General features: G+C 41.4%; 1 protein-coding gene across 1 annotated transcript; it reads right to left on the bottom strand.

The window, feature by feature from the left end:
* Positions 1–472: 472 nt before the first annotated feature.
* LOC135709180 (uncharacterized) lies at positions 473–17,517 on the bottom strand. The gene is made up of 4 exons (XM_065231403.1): positions 17,467–17,517; positions 17,172–17,231; positions 2,053–2,385; positions 473–1,933 (listed from the first exon to the last, which is right to left on the bottom strand). The coding sequence occupies exons 1-4, from the start codon at positions 17,515–17,517 to the stop codon at positions 473–475; spliced, it is 1,905 nt and encodes a 634-aa protein (XP_065087475.1).
* Positions 17,518–19,242: the final 1,725 nt, after the last annotated feature.

Here is a 19,242-nt window from a genome sequence, read left to right as displayed (position 1 = left end):
TTTGGCACTGTTTGGTTTGGAAAAAACTACTTAACACGGAACAACTTTACATGTCACGGTATGCCATATAAGGATCCCTGCCTGGGGATTGTCATCAGATTTACGATGTAACATACTTGACGGTAAGAATGAGAATGAATTTATTCAATTTATTAAACTTATCCTAGGCTGTCGTTTTGGAGGCACTTGAAGTCTTATGTATTAATTAACCAATCACCAATCGATGGGTTATGGAGAAGGCATAAGTGGAAAAGAGAGTGAGAATTTGGGAGAGACCACACGGTCAGCATTCATACGCTGCCGGCGGGTTTGAAACAGCCATAGTATAATGACTCTGAAATATGATTCTTTTGTTTTGCAGTAAAACGTCCAATTGCGACATGCTAGTGCAATGGGTCGATGACTGACGAGGGTTATGGAAGAATTCGACTCTTCTCAGCATAAAGCTACAAGTGCGGCCTGCTAGCATTGTCTATGGGAAAAAGGGATTTGATGACATGTGGAATGCACATGTCACAGATGGTTCGGTGACGGTTTCCAGACGATGAGTTGTCATTTTAGCATCAGCAACTACCATAACTTGATGCTTCCTGGAGCGCATAGTTATTGAACGGATGTCCTCTTGAACCGTCGGGCCAACCATTAGAGCGTCGTTGAGAGAAGGTCCGTTTGGCGTTTTACACGAGGCATCGAAGACAACCCGTAGCTTCGTTGTCGTGCTTTCTTCACGTATCACAGCATGATGAGGAAGGTAATAGTACTGAACTGCTGGATTCTCATAGTCGTGGATGCGCTGCATATGTCCGAGATCGAGATATTCATCGATGAATGCCTTGTACTGCTGATGAAGGTCGGGATTACGAACCAGACGACCTTGAAGTAGATGGAAGCGACGAACAGCAGTACGACGGTTGTCAGTGAGTTGGTTAAGCACGTCTTCCTTGAAAGGCAAGCGGACTACGTAACGTCCTTCCGGGGTACGAGCTACAGTTCGCTGAAAATGTTCCTCGCATGCTGCTTCTTCGACGGAGTACGCTGTCGATGAGCTGTCTTCCTCGATTGTCCAAAATTTCTCCATAAGTTTATGGATATCGGTGACGGTAGCGACATTAGCGACGACGAGAGCGGTAGACGGACTGACAGTGGACTTTCCAGCTACTACCCAACCAAATACGGAGTTAACTAGAACTGGAAGATTGTTTCCGAGAGGAATTCTACCTGCGACCTTGAACACGTCGAAAAAGATTTCGGCGCCGATGATGATATCCACAGGATTAGTGCTGTCAAACGACGGATCAGCAAGTTGAATGCTGGGTGGCATGTCCCAAGTCGAAGTGTCCACGGATGTAGCAGGTAGATCGATGGTCACTTTCGGCAGAACGAGGAATTCGACGTTGGTGGAGTACTCGCCAACTCGAGAACGAATGGTAGATGAGAATTTTAGCTTGGCTTGAGTGGACGCTTGACCGATCTCCGTTATCGGTAGGTAGATCTTCTTCCGTTGGGCCTTGATGCGCTGCGAAAAACATTCGGTGATGAAACAGCATTCGCTTCCTGAGTCCAGGAGTGCACGAGCGATGTGTTCAACCCCATTGTCGTCGATCACGATGATGACTGCAGTAGCTAGGAGAACTGTCTTCTGGTTGCGGCCAGTAGAAGCACAACTGATTGACTCGACGACCGTGGCAGACGCAGACGTGGTCGGAGAACCGGTAGCTAGGGTAGAAGTAGCAGGTTTCGATTGCTGGAGGCTGACAGACTTAGAGTTCGACGACGAAGAAGAATCATTCGGGCAGAGCTGGGTATGATGACGTCCACGACACTTGCGGCAGTTGGTGGATGACGAACAATCCCTCGAGTGATGACCTTTTCGCAAGCAATTACGACAGAGTTGATGACGACGGACTTCCTTCTCCTTCTCATCGATCGAAAGCTTAGAAAAACTCCCTTTATAGATGGTGGGTGGTGGTCGGAGCAAATGACACACTTCCGAGCGTTGAACTGGCTGGCTCCGTGGCTCGAGACGGAACGTTGAGATAGCTTCTTCTGTACTGTTAACGGTTGCGCTTCGATGGTCTTTGCTTGGATCGATTGCAGCACCGTGACTCGTCGCTGGATGAATGACGTCAGCTCTTTGAAGGTGATCGCATCCTTGGTCGAAGAGTACTCCTCCCAATCTCGCCTTGTCGTCGGATCAAGTCGAATGATGAGCATGCGGATCAGCAGAATGTCCCAGTACTCCGTTCGTTCGCCGAGTTGATATAGAACCTTAACGTTTGCCTCAAACTTCTCTACCAGACTGTGAAGTTCCGCTGCCGATTCTCGTTTGAATGAAGCGAAGTCAAAAAGGGCGTCAACATACGACTGCTTCAGACGAGCAGGGTTCTGGAAGTGTTCCAGCAGAAGATTCCAAGCCACCGGATAATTGTTAGCGCAAATCGGGATACTTTGAATAAGCTGCAAGGCTGCATTCGACAACGACGATCGAAGATAGTAAAACTTTTGTATGTTCGATAGACCAACCGACGAGTGAACCAACGACACAAATAAATCGTGAAAATTCATCCAATTATCTAGCTTTCAATCGAAGATGGGGAGTTGTAAGAATTTATTCTATCACTGTATATCCACATTCTGTCAACGCGTCAGCTGTTTTAAATAAAAACAAAACAGATCGAAGTCAGTGATGTCGGTTCTACGAATAATTCACAAAAGCTAAGATTAAGACTAAGACAGAAGTTTTTAAACATGGTAATGCATCATTTATTAGTGCCCTTTCTAAATGTAGATGTATCAATGTAAGATGTATCAATCAATGATATTCATGGTGAAGTATTGAATATCAATAACTGGTTAAAGTTGATAGAATATTACAGTCATCAACATGATTTCAAGCATTAGGTCCTAAGTAACATTGACAGATTCTCTTCGTCGACTTTCTATTTGCATCCCCACGGCCATGTAAAGACATTCCCAGGTATATTCAGCACACAAATCGATAAAAGAAGCTTTTATCTAGCATCTAATACAACAAACATAGCAAGAAACAGTTCTAGGATCAAGTTATTAACGAAAGAGAAAGTCGACGAAGAGAATCGATCAATGTTACTCCTACCCGAGTAGCACACTTGTCGCAAATCGGTCGAGGAATCTTCTATGTGACTTATTTCAGTAGCAATCAAGTTGCTGGAACTCGTTGAGGCTGAAGTGTGCTACTTGGGAATGCAATGTTCAGCTTGATTTGTTCTCGAATTCTATGTACATCGTACATTGTAATATTAGGAACGGAATGACTAATGTGCAGCAGTTTTGATGTAATATTCAACAACTTTTTTTGTATTCGTCAAATGTGGTATGTGTCTCCAGTGGGATGCCTTGACAACTTATCATTTTCAAGAGCTGACATCTACTAACTAGACGTGAAAAACAAAAATGGCATCACTGATAAGTTCGAAATGTGGTGGCTTGCTCAATGCTTCAGTGGCGCCACCATGACAAATGCAAGCACATTCCCAACTAAAACATTATTTGCGATGAATGTGATTGTGAGTGTTATGTCGGTTTGCCTGTGATTTAAAGTTTCGGACCTAATTTTTTTTCTCAATTATGGGATATAATTTGACAATATAATGCGATCTTGGAACGTAAACCATTTTCCACATTCTTATATTTTTTTTTCATCGAGGTGTTTTCCGGTTGACTATCTTTAAAATATTAAACAAGTTTTTTTTCCCAGTGACATCTACTGCTGAAATAAAATTTTACTGTTTATATAAAACCTGAAAACATATGACACGCACCCGGGAAAAACCGATTTTATTTCAATAGCTTCATATTGCCAGCAACCGTTAATCGTAATGGTTTGTTATGATGAAAGGAGCTCGGTGGCTTATCAGTGAACAATTTTGCTTATTGAGCATAGTATTGGGGATTCAATCCCATATTTCATCAATTTCATTAGTTTATGGTTCATTGTTGAACGTTCTGATTGATAAATCATTCACATTATGTTTATGGGTAATTCGTACAATTTCAATGCTCATATTTTGAAATTCAGTGGTACGTTTCTTCAATGTGTTGATAAATTTTAAATAAAATATGGATCATAGTGACAACTTTTTTTTTTGATCATTCACACTTTCTTAGGGATTTTCTCCGGAGTTTTATGGATCATTTAGGTGTTTTTTAAGGACCGTTTATGTTTTTTTTATGGATAATTTATTAATTTATATATGCAAAAGTATGTTCGCCGACCAAATGACAGACTCCTTATAGTAAAAAAAGGGATATGTATATGCATCATTTCATATTTCATCGAATTAAACATTTTGTGAAAATTTTCAAGTTTCCAACCATTAACTTAATCATCCATTGCCTCTCACGCTAAAGGTAACGAGTAGTCAAGTCACGAATGACCTAAAATGTGTTAAAGTAACTACAGTAATGACTCGATTTATTCAGCCCCTCCATTCAAGAAAAAATAATAAAATAATTAATTAATAAATAAACCCGACAACGGCGCCGGTGGTGTAGTGGTAAGCGTGATTACCTCTCACCCCAGCAGGCCTGGGTTCAATCCCAGTCGGCGCCGCCGGGATATTCTGAGGCATAACATCTCTGATCACGCCTTCCTTCGGATGGGAAGTAAAGCCGTTGGTCCCCGGTTTATGAGTTGATGGGTCGATAGGTAGGGTCCAGGTGTCGGAACTGCCTTCCTGGCACGTCGGTAGCATTGGTGCTCAGCACGGAAAACAAGATCGACGGAAAAAACAAACCAAAAGGAAAAAAAAAATAAATAAACCCTGATAAACAAAGAACATAAAATTAAATTTTCTTTAAAAATAATTTTTCTTCCAGACGCTAATCCTTAAATAGCTTCACACAACCATAAATTCAAAATTGACTGATTCATCATCAAGATAGATGTTTAAGTTATATTTTAGCGGCACCGGTAGTGTAGTGGTAAGCGTGGTTACTTCTCACCCCAGCAGGACTGGGTTCAATCCCAGTCGTCACCGCCGGGATGTTCTGAGGCATAACATCTCCGATCACGCCTTCCTTCGGAAGGGAAGTAAAGCCGTTGGTCCCCGGTTCATGAGTTGATGGTTCGATAGGTAGGGTCCAGGTTTGGGAGCTGTCTCCCTGGCGTCGGTATCATTGGTGCTCAGCACGGAAAACAACCAAGGAAAAAATAAGGGTATATTGTAATGTTGTGTAAGCGCGTGGTTTTCGTAGTAGATGAGAAAAGATTTAAAAAAGGGGACTGACTAAATCGGGCCATTACTGTATAACAAAATCAGAAAAAAATCATTACCTTTACATGTCTCCTTTTGCTGTGTTGTTTCCGTAGAAACATGTTTTCCTGTAAGAAAGTAAATTTTGACTACAAAGTACCTCTTTATTTAACTGTAAATCACAAAACAATTCAAATACAGCAACCTTCTTCAACACAGCTCTTTTCATGACAAAACCTTTCCATGGCCTTTACGTCCCTAAATATCAAGCATTATTCCATTCTTCCAAAGATGAAAACTTATTTCGTTTATTAATTCACCTCCCTGCTTTACTAATCACACAACCCTTTTGGGCATCCAGTTACAACACTTTGTATCACTTTAAAACGACAACAATTACGACCGTAATCGACTCCGGAGGGGTAACAACATCGAAAGGTTGACTTTTCCCTTCGTCCAAATACCAAATCAATATCCAACCCCTTTTCATCCCAGCGAGAGCAAACAGCAGTTTACAACTACAAATTGTTGTGCTGAAAGGGATGCCTTTACCTGCCGTTCCTTTGACGTGTGAGTGCTTCTGGAAAGGCGTTCAAAAACTAAGTCATAAATTTTAAAATTTTATGACACTTTGAAATGAATGAAATTGAAGTTTAATTTGTCAAAACATTGTTGTAAATGGGCATGTATTTTCTTTGTGCTTGTGACGAGGAGTCATCAGGGAAAACTATCCTGGCAAGTAGTGCTGAAAAGAGCTTGAGCGATCCAAAACGAAAACCCTTTTCTAAAGTCATATCACACAATCCAATTCCGGGCAATTCTATTCTCTTTTCATGTTAATAGCAAAAAAAAACCGTTAAACTTTTCGAAAGCAATTTCAAAGTTAAGAATTTTAATCAATAACTTTTTTACATGTGCCTGTTTCTGCCTGCCTGATATGGAAAAGAGCAAACCCCCGGAAAACTTCCGCCACCCAAGGAGAGGGAACCGTATTTACGAAAGAAAAAAAGAAGGCAATAAAAAGCGTACAATTATTCAGACGATGAAGCTGTCAAATGCACTTGTATGTGATTTTTTTTCCCTCTACTTTGTCCCTTTCCGATGTTCTTTGCCTACATGTGTTGTTATCGTAGCGAAGAGTGGAGACCATGCGTGCGCCTTCTTTGGATTTCATCTGAAAGGGTCGCGGTTCTGTTCGGAGTTTATCCTAAAGGATCCAACGCTGTACCCTGTGTGTAGGCGTGATTCATGGGCAGAACATTTTTTTGAGGCATTTTGTTCCAGTAGATTAGCTTCATCCATTAGGGTTAACTGTGGTGCTGACCAAAATGGACCTGAGGACTTTGAATGAATGAAGCAAATGAAGTACGGTGTAATTAAGAACTCATTTGAAAAGTAGTACTCTAGTACTCTAGTACTCAACCTTGTCGGCCGAACATGACTTTATTCTAGTTTCCTGTTAGAATTTCTTCAGTTTTTGAGTCATTTAAAACCAACTTCCTGCTACCTCTATCTTTCAAACAGAATGCTGCAAAGTTATATGAACATTAAATAATCGTCAACTCTCTCCAAAGTATCTACAGACCGTTTCTTAGATGCTTTAGGAGCTCTACCTGCACTATCAAAGTTAGTTCAACGGGTAACAGATCTCCAATATTATAATTCATGACCAAACTCGAAATAAAGACATACGATCCGGTTGGTTTTAATGTGATGCAAGCAGGGATACCCGAACAGGAACGAATATCTCGATACAATAAATTGGTATGGATGAGGCTGACATAAGAGGTAAAATACCAAAAAATAATACCAACGAAAATGTTCCCAAAATGTCATTCCAATACCAAATTATGCAAATGCAATACCAAAACAATACCACACAGGTATTCTTTTGGTATCCAAATATCAATGTTGTGCTATTTACAAAGTAGATATTTTGCATGTAATTTGTTGGTATGTTTCCTCTTATCCAATACCAAATTTTGTTATCAGATCAGAATTAGGTATTCATTAGTCATTATCTCCTGCTCGGGTATAGGGAACAGCACAAACCACAAACGAGTAAACACATACATCTATGTTTATGCAAGTCAAAAATAAAGAGACGTGCAATGAGCTTACTATGAGCTTGTGCTAATAAAAACTGTGCGCTCATGCAGAATGTGCTTATTTTCTAAAATATAACAATTTTTAAAGTTTGACTGAAGTATAATATTGTTCCATGCTACGGAACTAATAAACAAAGTTTTGCTCATGTTTACATTGGCTTTGGGGCTGTTTGCTAATGTTGAGCACTAGACTGATACAAAATTTGAAATTTTCACTTCACAGCGCTCAAACTGTTCCAAATTGGGGTTCTGATTAGTCACCCAAAATTTGAACTCATTTAGTAAGAAACTGACTTGGCACAAACTATTTGAAATTGATATGGAAATTACTATAGGAAAACCATAATTTCGATTCACATCCATCTCATAATTCATCAGTTCACTCTGCTATAAAAAAATTATAGCGGCGCTTGTTGAAAATGTTCTAAGCTACAATTTTGTTCATGATCACTTTTCGATCAAATGTAAGGAACCAGTGATGGAATTCTCACCAAAATATCATGTTCTCGTGCGATACGTTTTCTCTTGAGAGCTTCCCGTTACAAGTTTTACACTCCGAGGATACGAAAAATATCAGATCACTTTTTCTCTATATCTCTTTACACCACATTCGTTCTTGAAAATCGCACTGCACATTTCACAAGGGAAAGATCTAGACAGAAAGCTATCCTGAGTCAATCAATACATTCTCTGAATCCTAATAAGTCAGGTAGCTGGCTGGCTACTGGTGCCTGTTGTTCAAAGTACGCGTTATCAGGATGATATAAACAGTTTTTTTTGGAGCTGATTGGTGCATTGGTTTTTGTCAAAAATTAATGAATCAGCACAAGTTTCAACGCGGCATTAACGAGGAAGGTGGAGGAGAGTGTAACATTCTGTGACCAGCAATATTTATTTGAAAGAAGTTCTACAGGGGGGGTTGCGGATGGAGGATCGCTTAATGTGTCCTCAATGTTGCGAGATATAGTTAAGTATGCACCTTTAGAATTGATAAAATGATCCATAAAATATAGAAAAACGCTCCATTAAAAACATCTAGTTTAGGAAATAAGTAAAAGTAGAGGCATGTAACAATTCATAACTTTTAAACTTTTGGAGGTATTGTATTCACCTGAGTTTGTTGTACTCGATTACTATATTATTCTCTCAATACGCGCAATCTCTTATATATGCGGTTAAAGCATTTGAGTTAACTTATTTCTTAGTGTTGAAGTACTTACATTTTTAAACAGCAGTCAATGTTAATCCATGAACTAAACCATACGTAAAATCGAGCTTTCATTATGTGGTATTGATGCATGTTTAACTTTTCGCGGTTGTCGGAATCAACGTGCCTACGTCTACGGAGCTTACGCAGAAGTGATTCGCAATGCGGTAGAGCTCACCAAAAGTTTTTTTGAGCTTCTGTAGTATAGAATTTGTTCGGTACGGTCGCGAAATCGTGAAATGATTGATACGTGCGGGCCTCCCTTAGCTCAGTCGGTAAAGGCGCAGCTACAAATCAAGACCATGCTGGAGGTGACTGGGTTCGATTCCCGGTCAGGTCTAGGAATTTTTCGGTTTGGAAAATTTCTCGATTCCCTGGGCATAGAGTATGATTGTACTGCCACACAATTACACTAATGCAAAAATGGTAGCAGGCATCGAAAGTTCTCATTTTAATAACTGTGGAAGTGCATCTAGAACACTAAGTTGAGAGCACGCAATAAGCTAATATGCCATAAGCAATAAGCTTGAAATGCGAAGAAGAAGAAGAAGAAGAAGAACGTGCGGTAAAATAACTAAATTGAAGCAAAGCTTTACTGAGTTAAGTAGAATATTTAGGGAGGAAACCAAAATTAATCAATTTGCCAACATAGGCTATCACATTTATTTTGATGGCACTCTCTAAATGATAATAAGCCTTTCTTTCTCACTTCGGTTGTTTCGCAATGCTTTCGGAATTCGCACGTTTTTCGTAACTTACATAATTTAGATATTTCGTTCGAAACGGATTTACTTATTCGCGCACACGTCACAGCATTTTTTCTATAACTATCTTGAAACAATACACACGGAATCCAGTGTTCAAGCAGCCAACATAGGCTAGTCCTTCTGCTGTATTGTCAAAGATAGAAGCAAAATTTATTCAAATGGGTCAAGTCTTGAAAACTAAGCTGTCACGCAGCTCCAGCTTGATACCAAAAAAAAAAATTACCTCTACCTAAAATACACCTACCCGGACAGTAAATCTAAGTTGATATGCAGTGGAGCAATTTTTCAAGGTTTATGCATCAAAATTTAAGAAAATAGTGTCCTAAACATGAATAATATACGTTTAATTTATGGATCATGCCTATATTAAGTGCGCAAACTTGATTTTTTATGGATCATTTTCTTCATTGTTTTCTGAGTAATACTTTAATGAAAGCAACAATAAAAGCTTGTCACGCAAATAGAAGGAGCACCGTTGGGCAATTTCTGAAATATTTCAATAGTATAATTCCCTTGCAAACCCAAATAAATCTATCTGCGTAAAAATAAATAAAATAAGAGTGATTTGCGGCAAAACCCGCCAGTATCACACCGAACGTCAGTGCCTATACGTAAGCGTACTACGACGCGGCTCTCAATTAAAGGAGTAACAAGTGTGATACTATCACTACTAGACTAGATCTTTGGTTCTCTCATGCAGCGGTTTATCAGAGAGGGGAAGCTTAGTAATCTCCATTGCCTGCCCATGACGCCATTCTATCAACAATCAATTCGAAACTAACGATCTTAAATTGGCTCACTACTTGACTAGCCTATTGGTCCCAAGCAAACGATTAACGTATCCCATTCAAGTTGAAATTCTAGTACTACACTATGTTTGTTTTGATTTGCTATGAAAGTTTGACAGATAAAATGAGGGGTTCATAGATTTTCCTATGTTTCGAGGGGTGCATCGATTAGCTTGGGACCGAAGATAGTACCAGAGCTGAGCCAAAAAGTTGAGCACGTATCTTCGGTACCTTCTGGTCTTAGAGTTACCTCTATGATTCTATCGCGGTATGAGCCAGCAACGCTGACCATAAACCTACCGTCTCCAACACTCCACTATAAAGCATGAAATTAAGCCCGTTCACCAACAGCAAGGTGCAAAAACTAGCCAAGGGGAGGGTATTTTAGGTAGAGGTTTATGGATCAAAATTAATAATATAGTGTCCAAAACATGAATAATTTACGACTAATTTATGGATCATGACTGTTCGGAATATCGGGATAACCCTGTACCACGAAACCCAGCGACAACTCTGTGGGAGATTCGGAGAGCTACGGTAACGGTCGGTGTCAGAAATGGCAGACGTCCCGATTGGTTCAACGGAACTGTGAGCAGTGTTGGAAAAGTTCGCGATATTTCACGAAGTTCACCAAGGGAAAAGTTCGCGAGTCATAGGGAACTTTGATGAACTTTTCCATCACTGACTGTGAGTTTATCCAAATCATCTTGAACACGTTTTACAGCTAAATTAAGTTAATACCTAAATTTGTTACTATACCTATCGTTTGATTAAATTTTAGTGATTTGTAGTGAACTAGCTATTGAAGTAGGTTAGTTGAAGGAGGAGTTCGTGAAAATATTGAATTTAATAACTCTATATTTAGTTAATCTAGATACTTCAATTTGATCCTAAAATTTGGTAACCTACAATTTGTTCCTATACGCTATGTACTTGATTTACCCTAATTAACTAGTAAGTAGCTCATTCTACATCGTTTGCGTGCTTAACAAAAATACTAATTGAATCCCTAAATCCTTGATCTAGTTAAATCTTTGTTGAAAGAGTGACGGAAAATAACTCTTGGTTTGAAAAATCTCCCGCTCAGCCTCTTATCGCTTTTCATGGAGGAATTTCTCTTCCTCCAGCGCTTTATCCTTTGCACTTTTCTCCTGCTGCAACTGGTCTAGGAATTCCTCCAGGCTTACCTCATTGGTACTTCCTTTTCCAGATTCGGATCTGGCTTTACTCCTCGCACTATTCTTTCTGCTAGGTGGTTTCTTTGGGACATACTTCTTGGTTCCTTTCGGCACATTCAGCATATTTGTGCACTTCGAGCACGTCTACGGAACCTCCTTTACAGCTGTTGTCTTACCAGCACAACTATAATGGGTCCAGAAATCACAGACATCACACTGGACCATATCATCTACATATTCATGACCTTCACAAAGCGTACACAGACTTAGAAATTATTATTTTTACACGAGACGTAATTCAGCTTTGGTGTAAATCATGGACCGTAAACAAACATGGCATGTAAAAATAAGTGTCCTGAAACTGAAACATATGCAACTCGACGAAAAGTGCGTTTGATTGAATTGATTTACTCGTGGATCAGTACAGTTTTCGACAAAGTTGTTCCGCTTAGTATACTCAATCTATACCCGAGGTTTAGTCAAAATTGAGCTATTGTTGAATTAAGGCAAGGTATGTGAACAGTTTTGTTCTACTTCCCATACATTTTCCTATACAAACATTAGAGCTCTCCCGCAAATCCAGATCTCAACCAAATTCAATCCAATGTATGTAACAAGGTTACACTTATTAAAAAATAAGTTAAAATACATTCCTACACAACCTCATTAAATTACTATTTTCACATGAGCGAAGCACGTTCCACGTCTCTGGATTCAAATCGACAAAGAACGTCAAACGAGGAATTCATATGACGATTGGTAGGTAGAGTTTATGCCACCGGATAGACTCGTCCGAACGTGTGCGATAATGGGAACCGAACTTCAATAAGGTAGACTTCGGGTTCGTTCACGACTCACGAGTCGAGATTAGAGAGACTCCCCAATTGGGTAGATTGGTTCAAAACTGCGTGAAGGGCGAGATCGGGTTAGAGCAGAGACTAGTGGGAAACAGTGGTAGAAAAAGTAACGAGTTTTGTAATTCGTCTGGAAATTTTACGGTGCTTAATAGAAACTAAAAAAAAAGTGCATTCGAGGTTTACGTGGAATACGCGTGGGTGATAAGGTTTACGCACAGATGTAAACCCTTCAAACAAGGGTGCACTCCTCGGAACGGAAAAATAGAACCGGCCGATCCCGTTCACCAGACCGACTCGACCGAGCGTCGGAGTCCACGTTTTGGCCGTATTATCGGACAGAACCCCAACGATTCGACGCCGCCCAACGATACCGGCACTACCCAAACGCCACCTATCCGTCGATAGCCACCTGTTGAGGTGAATCGTGGGAAAGCTTCGTTCCCACCGATCGGAAACTCACCTTAGTAACGTGGGGTAATCTGCTACCTCGTGCCCTCGTTCTCGAAGCTCGACGACGCGATACCCAAGACGCACACCGCGTGGTATATCGCATCGAAACAACGATTTGTCGTACCACCACGATGCCCGCCGTTGGTGGAAAACTACCCCCCACCGGCACCCTGCAGAATATCGCAAAAATCACGTCCAAAAACAGGTTAGATAACTTTAAGTACTCTCCAGCCCATTGTACACACTCTACTAACCCCATCACCGATTTAAGAAAAGAAAAACCAGCCTTACAACACACCTGAAAAAAAAACCTTTTCTTCTTGGCACGCCATAGACCCTAGAATCTAGTTGAGAAGAATGGAAAAGCAGGTTTGTTCTTTTAAGGATCTAATTGGATACACCATTTTTCCGCGTATCGATAAGTTTCCCCTGTAGGCAAGTAGAGGAAAACCACCATAGGAAACCTCTTTTGCCGATGTATTAAGGCTTTACCCTGTTGGTAAGTCCCCCTTTTCGGAGTTCGCAACTGCTTTGCCGCCATTAAGAGTTTGATTGAACTCGCCCTGATGTATCCAAGCCGGGACGGGTCCATTTGAGCCCATCGCTCCTTCACGGTTGATTCGTCTACCTGGCACTTAAGTGAAGGTAGTAATTAGTTCCTCTTCCCAAAACACTCGACCCGTTACATGTATCTAAGCTATGGGGATCAGAGGGTGACCCAGCTTTGTTGTCATGGATCAACTCAAAATTGTGGGTGGCTTCAAAACATCAGATGAGCGCAGAGATTCCACTCAAAATTTTGACTGGCTTCAGCCATTGTTCAAGAAAGTGAGATGAAAATTGATCGCCAAAAAATCAGATTGAAAGTTGTTTTCCAGTTACTGCTATATGAGACCATCATCAGGAAAAAGGAATAAAATAATTTTAAAACGTTCATTTTGGGCACATAAAGGGTGAAACGGTCAAAATTTGGTCAATATCAACTTGACGTATTTCTTTCAATTTTGCATTTAAAAAACCTGAACACCCCTCATTTTGAAGGTGTGTGTGTGTAGAATGTTGCTCCTATTTTGATTTTGGAATTCACTCTTCAGTTGTCAAAATGCCGTCCAAGCAAGAAGAGCAGCGTATCAAAATTTTGCTCGCGCATCGCGAAAATCCGAGCTACTCGCACGCAAAGTTGGCAAAATCGCTAAAAGTTGCCAAATCAACCGTTACAAATGTAATTAAAGTGTTTGGGGAACGTTTGTCGACAGCCAGGAAGTCTGGATCGGGGGGAAATCGAAAACCGGAAGCCGCTGAGACGACAAAGAGAGTTGCCGGTAGTTTCAAGCGAAACCCTAACCTCTCTCTCCGAGATGCCGCAAATAAGCTGGGTGTATCGTCTACAACCGTGCATCGAGCCAAAAAACGAGCCGGACTATCGACTTACAAGAAGGTAGTGACTCCAAATCGCGATGATAAACAAAATACGACGGCCAAAGCGCGATCCCGGAGGCTGTACACGACGATGCTGACGAAGTTTGACTGCGTGGTAATGGACGACGAAACCTACGTCAAAGCCGACTACAAGAAGCTTCCGGGACAGGAGTTTTATACGGCAAAAGGAAGGGGAAAGGTAGCAGATGTTTTCAAGCACATGAAACTGTCAAAGTTCGCAAAGAAATATCTGGTTTGGCAAGCCATCTCTACCTGTGGCTTGAAAAGCAGCATTTTCATAGCTTCCGGGACTGTCAACCAAGAAATTTACGTGAAAGAGTGTTTGAATAAACGTCTGCTGCCTTTCCTGAAGAAACACGGTTGTTCCGTACTGTTTTGGCCGGATTTGGAATCTTGCCATTACGGTAAAAAGGCCATGGAGTGGTACGCCACCAACAACGTGCAGGTGGTTCCCAAAGACAAGAACCCTCCCAACACGCCAGAGCTCCGCCCAATTGAGAAATACTGGGCTATTGTCAAGCGGAACCTAAAGAAGACCAAAAAAACTGCTAAGGGCGAGCAGCAGTTCAAGGCAAACTAGCTTTCTGCGGCGAAGAAGGTGGACAAGGTGGCTGTATTAAATCTGATGGCAGGGGTCAAGCGTAAGGCCCGGCAATTCGGATTTGGAAAAGCGGAAGCCTAACTGAATATTTTTCCTGAATTTTATACTAATTGAACTTGAAAAAGAAATTTAATTTGATTTTTTAAATAAACGATTTCACCGATTTACACGCGTTTTCCCTTGACCAAATTTTGACCGTATCACCCTTTAAACCCAGTTTCATTAATATTCATCATTTATTTAACTGTCCTTGATAAGCGGCAATGAAAAAAAACGCCTCGATTATTCGGGTGATTTGATTGAGTGATTTTTTTAGCAACCGAATAATCGAGTTCAACTTGTTCTATTTAGTAATTAAATTATTAAGTAGTGAGTTCCAGTAAGTAAGTTATCGTAATGTAAATTACTTTATTCTCACCTCAAAATAATTTTTCAGTTTCGTACTTTCCAACAGAAGCTTTTAGTGTTCATCAGACGTAATTTGAGAATGAAGATTTTAGCTATAATTTAACTATTTAAATGCAAAAAAATACTATACTATACGTTTTGTTTTTGTTCACGTTTGTTGGAGAACAGATCCACTGCAACCGATTGGATGATCTATTGTGGTTCCTGTTCTTAGTCACCGGACCATGACAGATTCCTCCGTCAATCCACAGCTCTCGGATTCTGTAAGTCAAAGGCTGAGGTTGATACAACTGTTTTCGCTGGCCTAACGAGAGAGGTCAACAGTTCCACCAGAGTAAGCTAAATTCCGGTTGCAGCAACTTGATTGTGACTGAAATAAGTCACATATAAGTTTTCCCAACCGTTTTGCAACAATCGGGATACTTGGGAAGTCTTGATCAATCTACAGTTCAGCTTGCTGATGTAGCTCTTTAGCAACAATAATATATGGTGGTCCTGAAAAGAACCGTTTTTTCGTGATGGTTGAGTAATGTTGAGGGTGTTCAACACGGATGAGACTGGCGAGCTGTATGTTGTTTGGAACGAGGGTGACACGCTTGGCATAGATGGACCACAGCGACTCACGAAGAGATACTGAATCCGATCAGTAGCGGTGCGACTTCTTCGGTGAATGGATGCTCATGTGGGCTGCAGCTCGCTGCTTGCGGGCAGCCTTTCGTTGTGTACTGGAGAACAATGTTCAACACCACGCGCCGAAAGCACTGTTGATGACACCAGCACACACGGTGACTGAATAAGCACCATTCGGCGAGACCGGATGGAATTCGATTTTGAAATCTGTGTTAGAGAAAGCGCTGTTTGCGCCAGCGATCACCATTGCAACAGTTGGACAGTTGTGAAATTTTCAATATTGATTAAGTGTTCATGTTAGCAGATTTGTAGAACAATTTCCAACCGAATGGCTTGTTTAGAATTAAAATCCAATCGATATTGACAGAGTTATAATGGTCAAAAACTGACCACTTTTTTAACGCTGTCGATTTTGAGTTTTGGAAATTGCACCCCCAATATGCTGCCGAAATACGTAATCCTACGTCAAACATAGAATAAGCTTTTCAGTGCAAGATCTGTAGGTAAAGCTAAAGGTAGTATCTCAACTTATTAAATAAATAACACGGTCGTTATGACTGCACCAATTAGAAGGATACATTTTGTAAAAAGGAGAGTCACTCATTCGATGTATTACAACCGAGACACAGCTGTTTGAATGACAATTAAATTTTAGCTCTAGTTCAAGCAACTAACTCAAGATTTTGAAACCAACCCACATTTCACTAACGCTCATTAACATACTTTTCTAGCTCCAGCAACCAGCTGAGTACATATATAGCTATCTCTAAATCATTTTCTCACATTTTACTATGAAGCCCATTTCAACGGTCAACATATGGCCAGTCATATATCCTACCCAAACCTGCAGTTCTACCCACAAAAGCACACCGCACCAGTGCATTTTATTGCATTTTTCTCTCCACATCACCGGCTGCACCGTCTCTTGCCATAAGTCGACCGACCAGAGAAAGAAAAGAAGCGATTTTTTCGTCGGTTGGATACGAAAGCATAATTTCATAATTTATCGACACAAATTTAGGTTAACCAATAAAATGGTCAAATGATTGCAAATATTTAGTTGCAACTTCTAAACCCACCGGACCACACCACAGATAATTTTGAACCGGCAGTCGTTCGTCCGTGCGGCAGCCCCACGATGTGTATGCCTAATTGTAATTAGAAAAGTCGACGGAGATATGAAATTGTTGTACTTTGCTGTCAGATTGAGGCTACGTGCAAGGCTCATTAGGGCGTTGCATTGGCACCACTCTCAGGCGAACCTTGGACGTGGCCCTCAGGTGGGTTGTCGGCCAAGAGTGAGACTGTATGTGTTTTTTGCCGGTCATTCAAACCAAATCCCCTGTACAGCAGCCATGAGCCACGAGCGTCTTGGAAAGAGGTGGTGTCCCGAGGTGATGACTCGTGTGGAAATACCTCCCGTTTTTCTTTCAACCAGCGAATGGGCGATCGAACTTACGCACAACTGCAACTTGCACAGCAGTTTTCTGCAATTACACTCACCTGACGTCTGCGACAGACGATGATGATCAGCTCCGATGGCCGCGGGTCGTCTCTATCGCTCTACGGCATGGCGGCGTGTGTTGTTAGAGGATAATTATTTGCCGATTTGAAGTGTTCGCACAGAAGCTACAAAGAGCGATTGGTCCACGTCTGGGGGTCATTGCGTAACCGTGTTTTGGCTTGGTGGCATTTCTATTGTGTGTTTCTGGGTCAACATTCAAAACAATTATCGATTTGATTGATGAGCGGCACTGGAAATTGGCAATTAGCTACCACCAGCAGTACTGAGATGTACTTGACCATCGTACTGATCCACGTGCCGAACTAAAATGATTCCTTTTGTCATTCTTCTATCCGATCAATAATTATTGAAGCCGGTTGCATCGAGAAGTGCTAGAGCGAGATCTCGCGGTTAACGACCGGGCACTGCACTCAAATGACAGTGAAAATTATAGCCAGCGTTACAACCAGTTCCTGATCTTCACACGTGCTAATCTTAATTGATTGCAGCCAGTGACAACCAATCTCGCCCGAAGCAATTATTATCAACCTGCCACTGACTGCTACATTGATTTGTGAACTCAGTCTTGCGAAAATGAAAAACGTCCATTCCGTACCGGCAGCTCTTGGGTCAAACCGAACATCAAAGGGTAAACAAGTGGAACCATATTTCACGACAAAAATTCCTTCGTCCATGGCATCCGTCGTCCCAGCTCCATAGTCGTCGTCGTCGACGCATGGCATGTAAATATTTTTACACAGAGTGAAGAACACACGTCCGTTTGGATTTGTAGAAAGGACGCCATTACGTACGTGCCCGAGGGCTAAAATTCACACTCGAAAATTGAGAAATAGCACGTGGTCGTGCTCCACCCGATGCGGACGGAGAAGCAGCCAAAAAACTGTTTACACTTTACCATTTTCACGCTTCACATCAAGAACACGCATTCGGCAGAGGCCGATTCTCCTAGGGATGGCCTTGTTCTCCGGCTGGACCACCTTGCATCAGCTCTGGAAATGTGTTTCGAGCACCTCCATTGAAATTTCTCACTTCGGTTTGTCACCCTCACGTCGACGTTCGGTCGCCAATGAACGCAGCACAACTTGAGGGAACGATAATGGGATGGCTGTTTCCCCTTTTTTTGCAGCAGAATCCACCATCACCTAACAAATCCAGTCCATGTGAGGGGGGGGGGGCAGAACACCGATAGCAAACACAAAGTTAATTCCCACTTGACAAATTTTCACTTTATTCGCGTGAACGAAAACGATAGGTACGTGACGTCTGGTCGGCTGTGTGCTGTGTTGCGAAGTATTCTGTTTTGGGAGGGGATTTCAACGGATTGGATTTGGAATTGTAGCTCTTTTTTTGGGAGAAGGTAATATTTGTATAGTCATAATAGAAAATGGGTAATTTGGCGAGGAAGATTGTCTCATTCGTTACAAAAATAATAATTTTCTTGTCAATCGCAGGCTGTCATGTGACGGGTTCAATTCCCGGTCCGATGAGGGATTTTTAACGATGACATTGTCATCCTTCCTAATTCATTAGGAAACAGTTACACTGTGCAATAGCGATCCTTAAATAAAAGATAAAAGTTCCTCATCAGACACCTTGCCCAAGATTTCTCCTATGTTTCCATTTAGACTACGTGGCACTGGTTCCGGTAGGGCTCAAAATTTATGATTATTCGTCCAGAAGTAAATAGACATCTTTTACGGTAGCCCTAATGCTTGTCGCAAGCCCAAGAAAGATATAACCATAGATCGCATCCCAGTACCTAGAACAAAGCGGCTCAAAGTTCTAGGTATCATGCTAGACCAGCCCTTCACTTTTAGAGCACAGTGTACCCAGAATGTCAAAAACTGCGCCACGCGACTACGAATCCTGACCATGGTTGGATCAAGACTTCCCCGAGGCGCCCGTCGCTCACTGCTGCAGGTAGGCTCTGCGATCATCACGTCACGCCTTCTGTACGGAATAGGTCTAGTTAGCAGAGGAGGCCATACGGCCCTTTAAATCCTCTCCCCAACCGGATGATTAGACTCGCATCTGGAGCATTCGTCACAA

The sequence above is a fragment of the Ochlerotatus camptorhynchus genome, unplaced genomic scaffold (genome assembly GCF_037179485.1).
Source record: "Ochlerotatus camptorhynchus isolate MF236.1 unplaced genomic scaffold, CSIRO-AGI_Acam_v1.1 ptg000353l, whole genome shotgun sequence".
Taxonomy (NCBI): Eukaryota; Metazoa; Arthropoda; class Insecta; order Diptera; family Culicidae; genus Ochlerotatus; species Ochlerotatus camptorhynchus.
Note: the sequence above shows the minus strand (reverse complement) of the source record. Positions and strands in the feature narration are given on the sequence as shown.

Excerpts from the sequence above, each read along its gene's own strand:
- LOC135709180 (XM_065231403.1), bottom strand. The coding sequence starts at position 17,517 with ATGACAAAAGGAATCATTTTAGTTCGGCACGTGGATCAGTACGATGGT. Across the intron at positions 17,232-17,466 it reads TGGATCAGTACGATGGTCAA|AGCGATAGAGACGACCCGCG; the intron begins GTACATCTCAGT and ends GCCATGCCGTAG. Across the intron at positions 1,934-2,052 it reads TCGAAGCGCAACCGTTAACA|CTTTCGATCGATGAGAAGGA; the intron begins GTACAGAAGAAG and ends AGTTTTTCTAAG.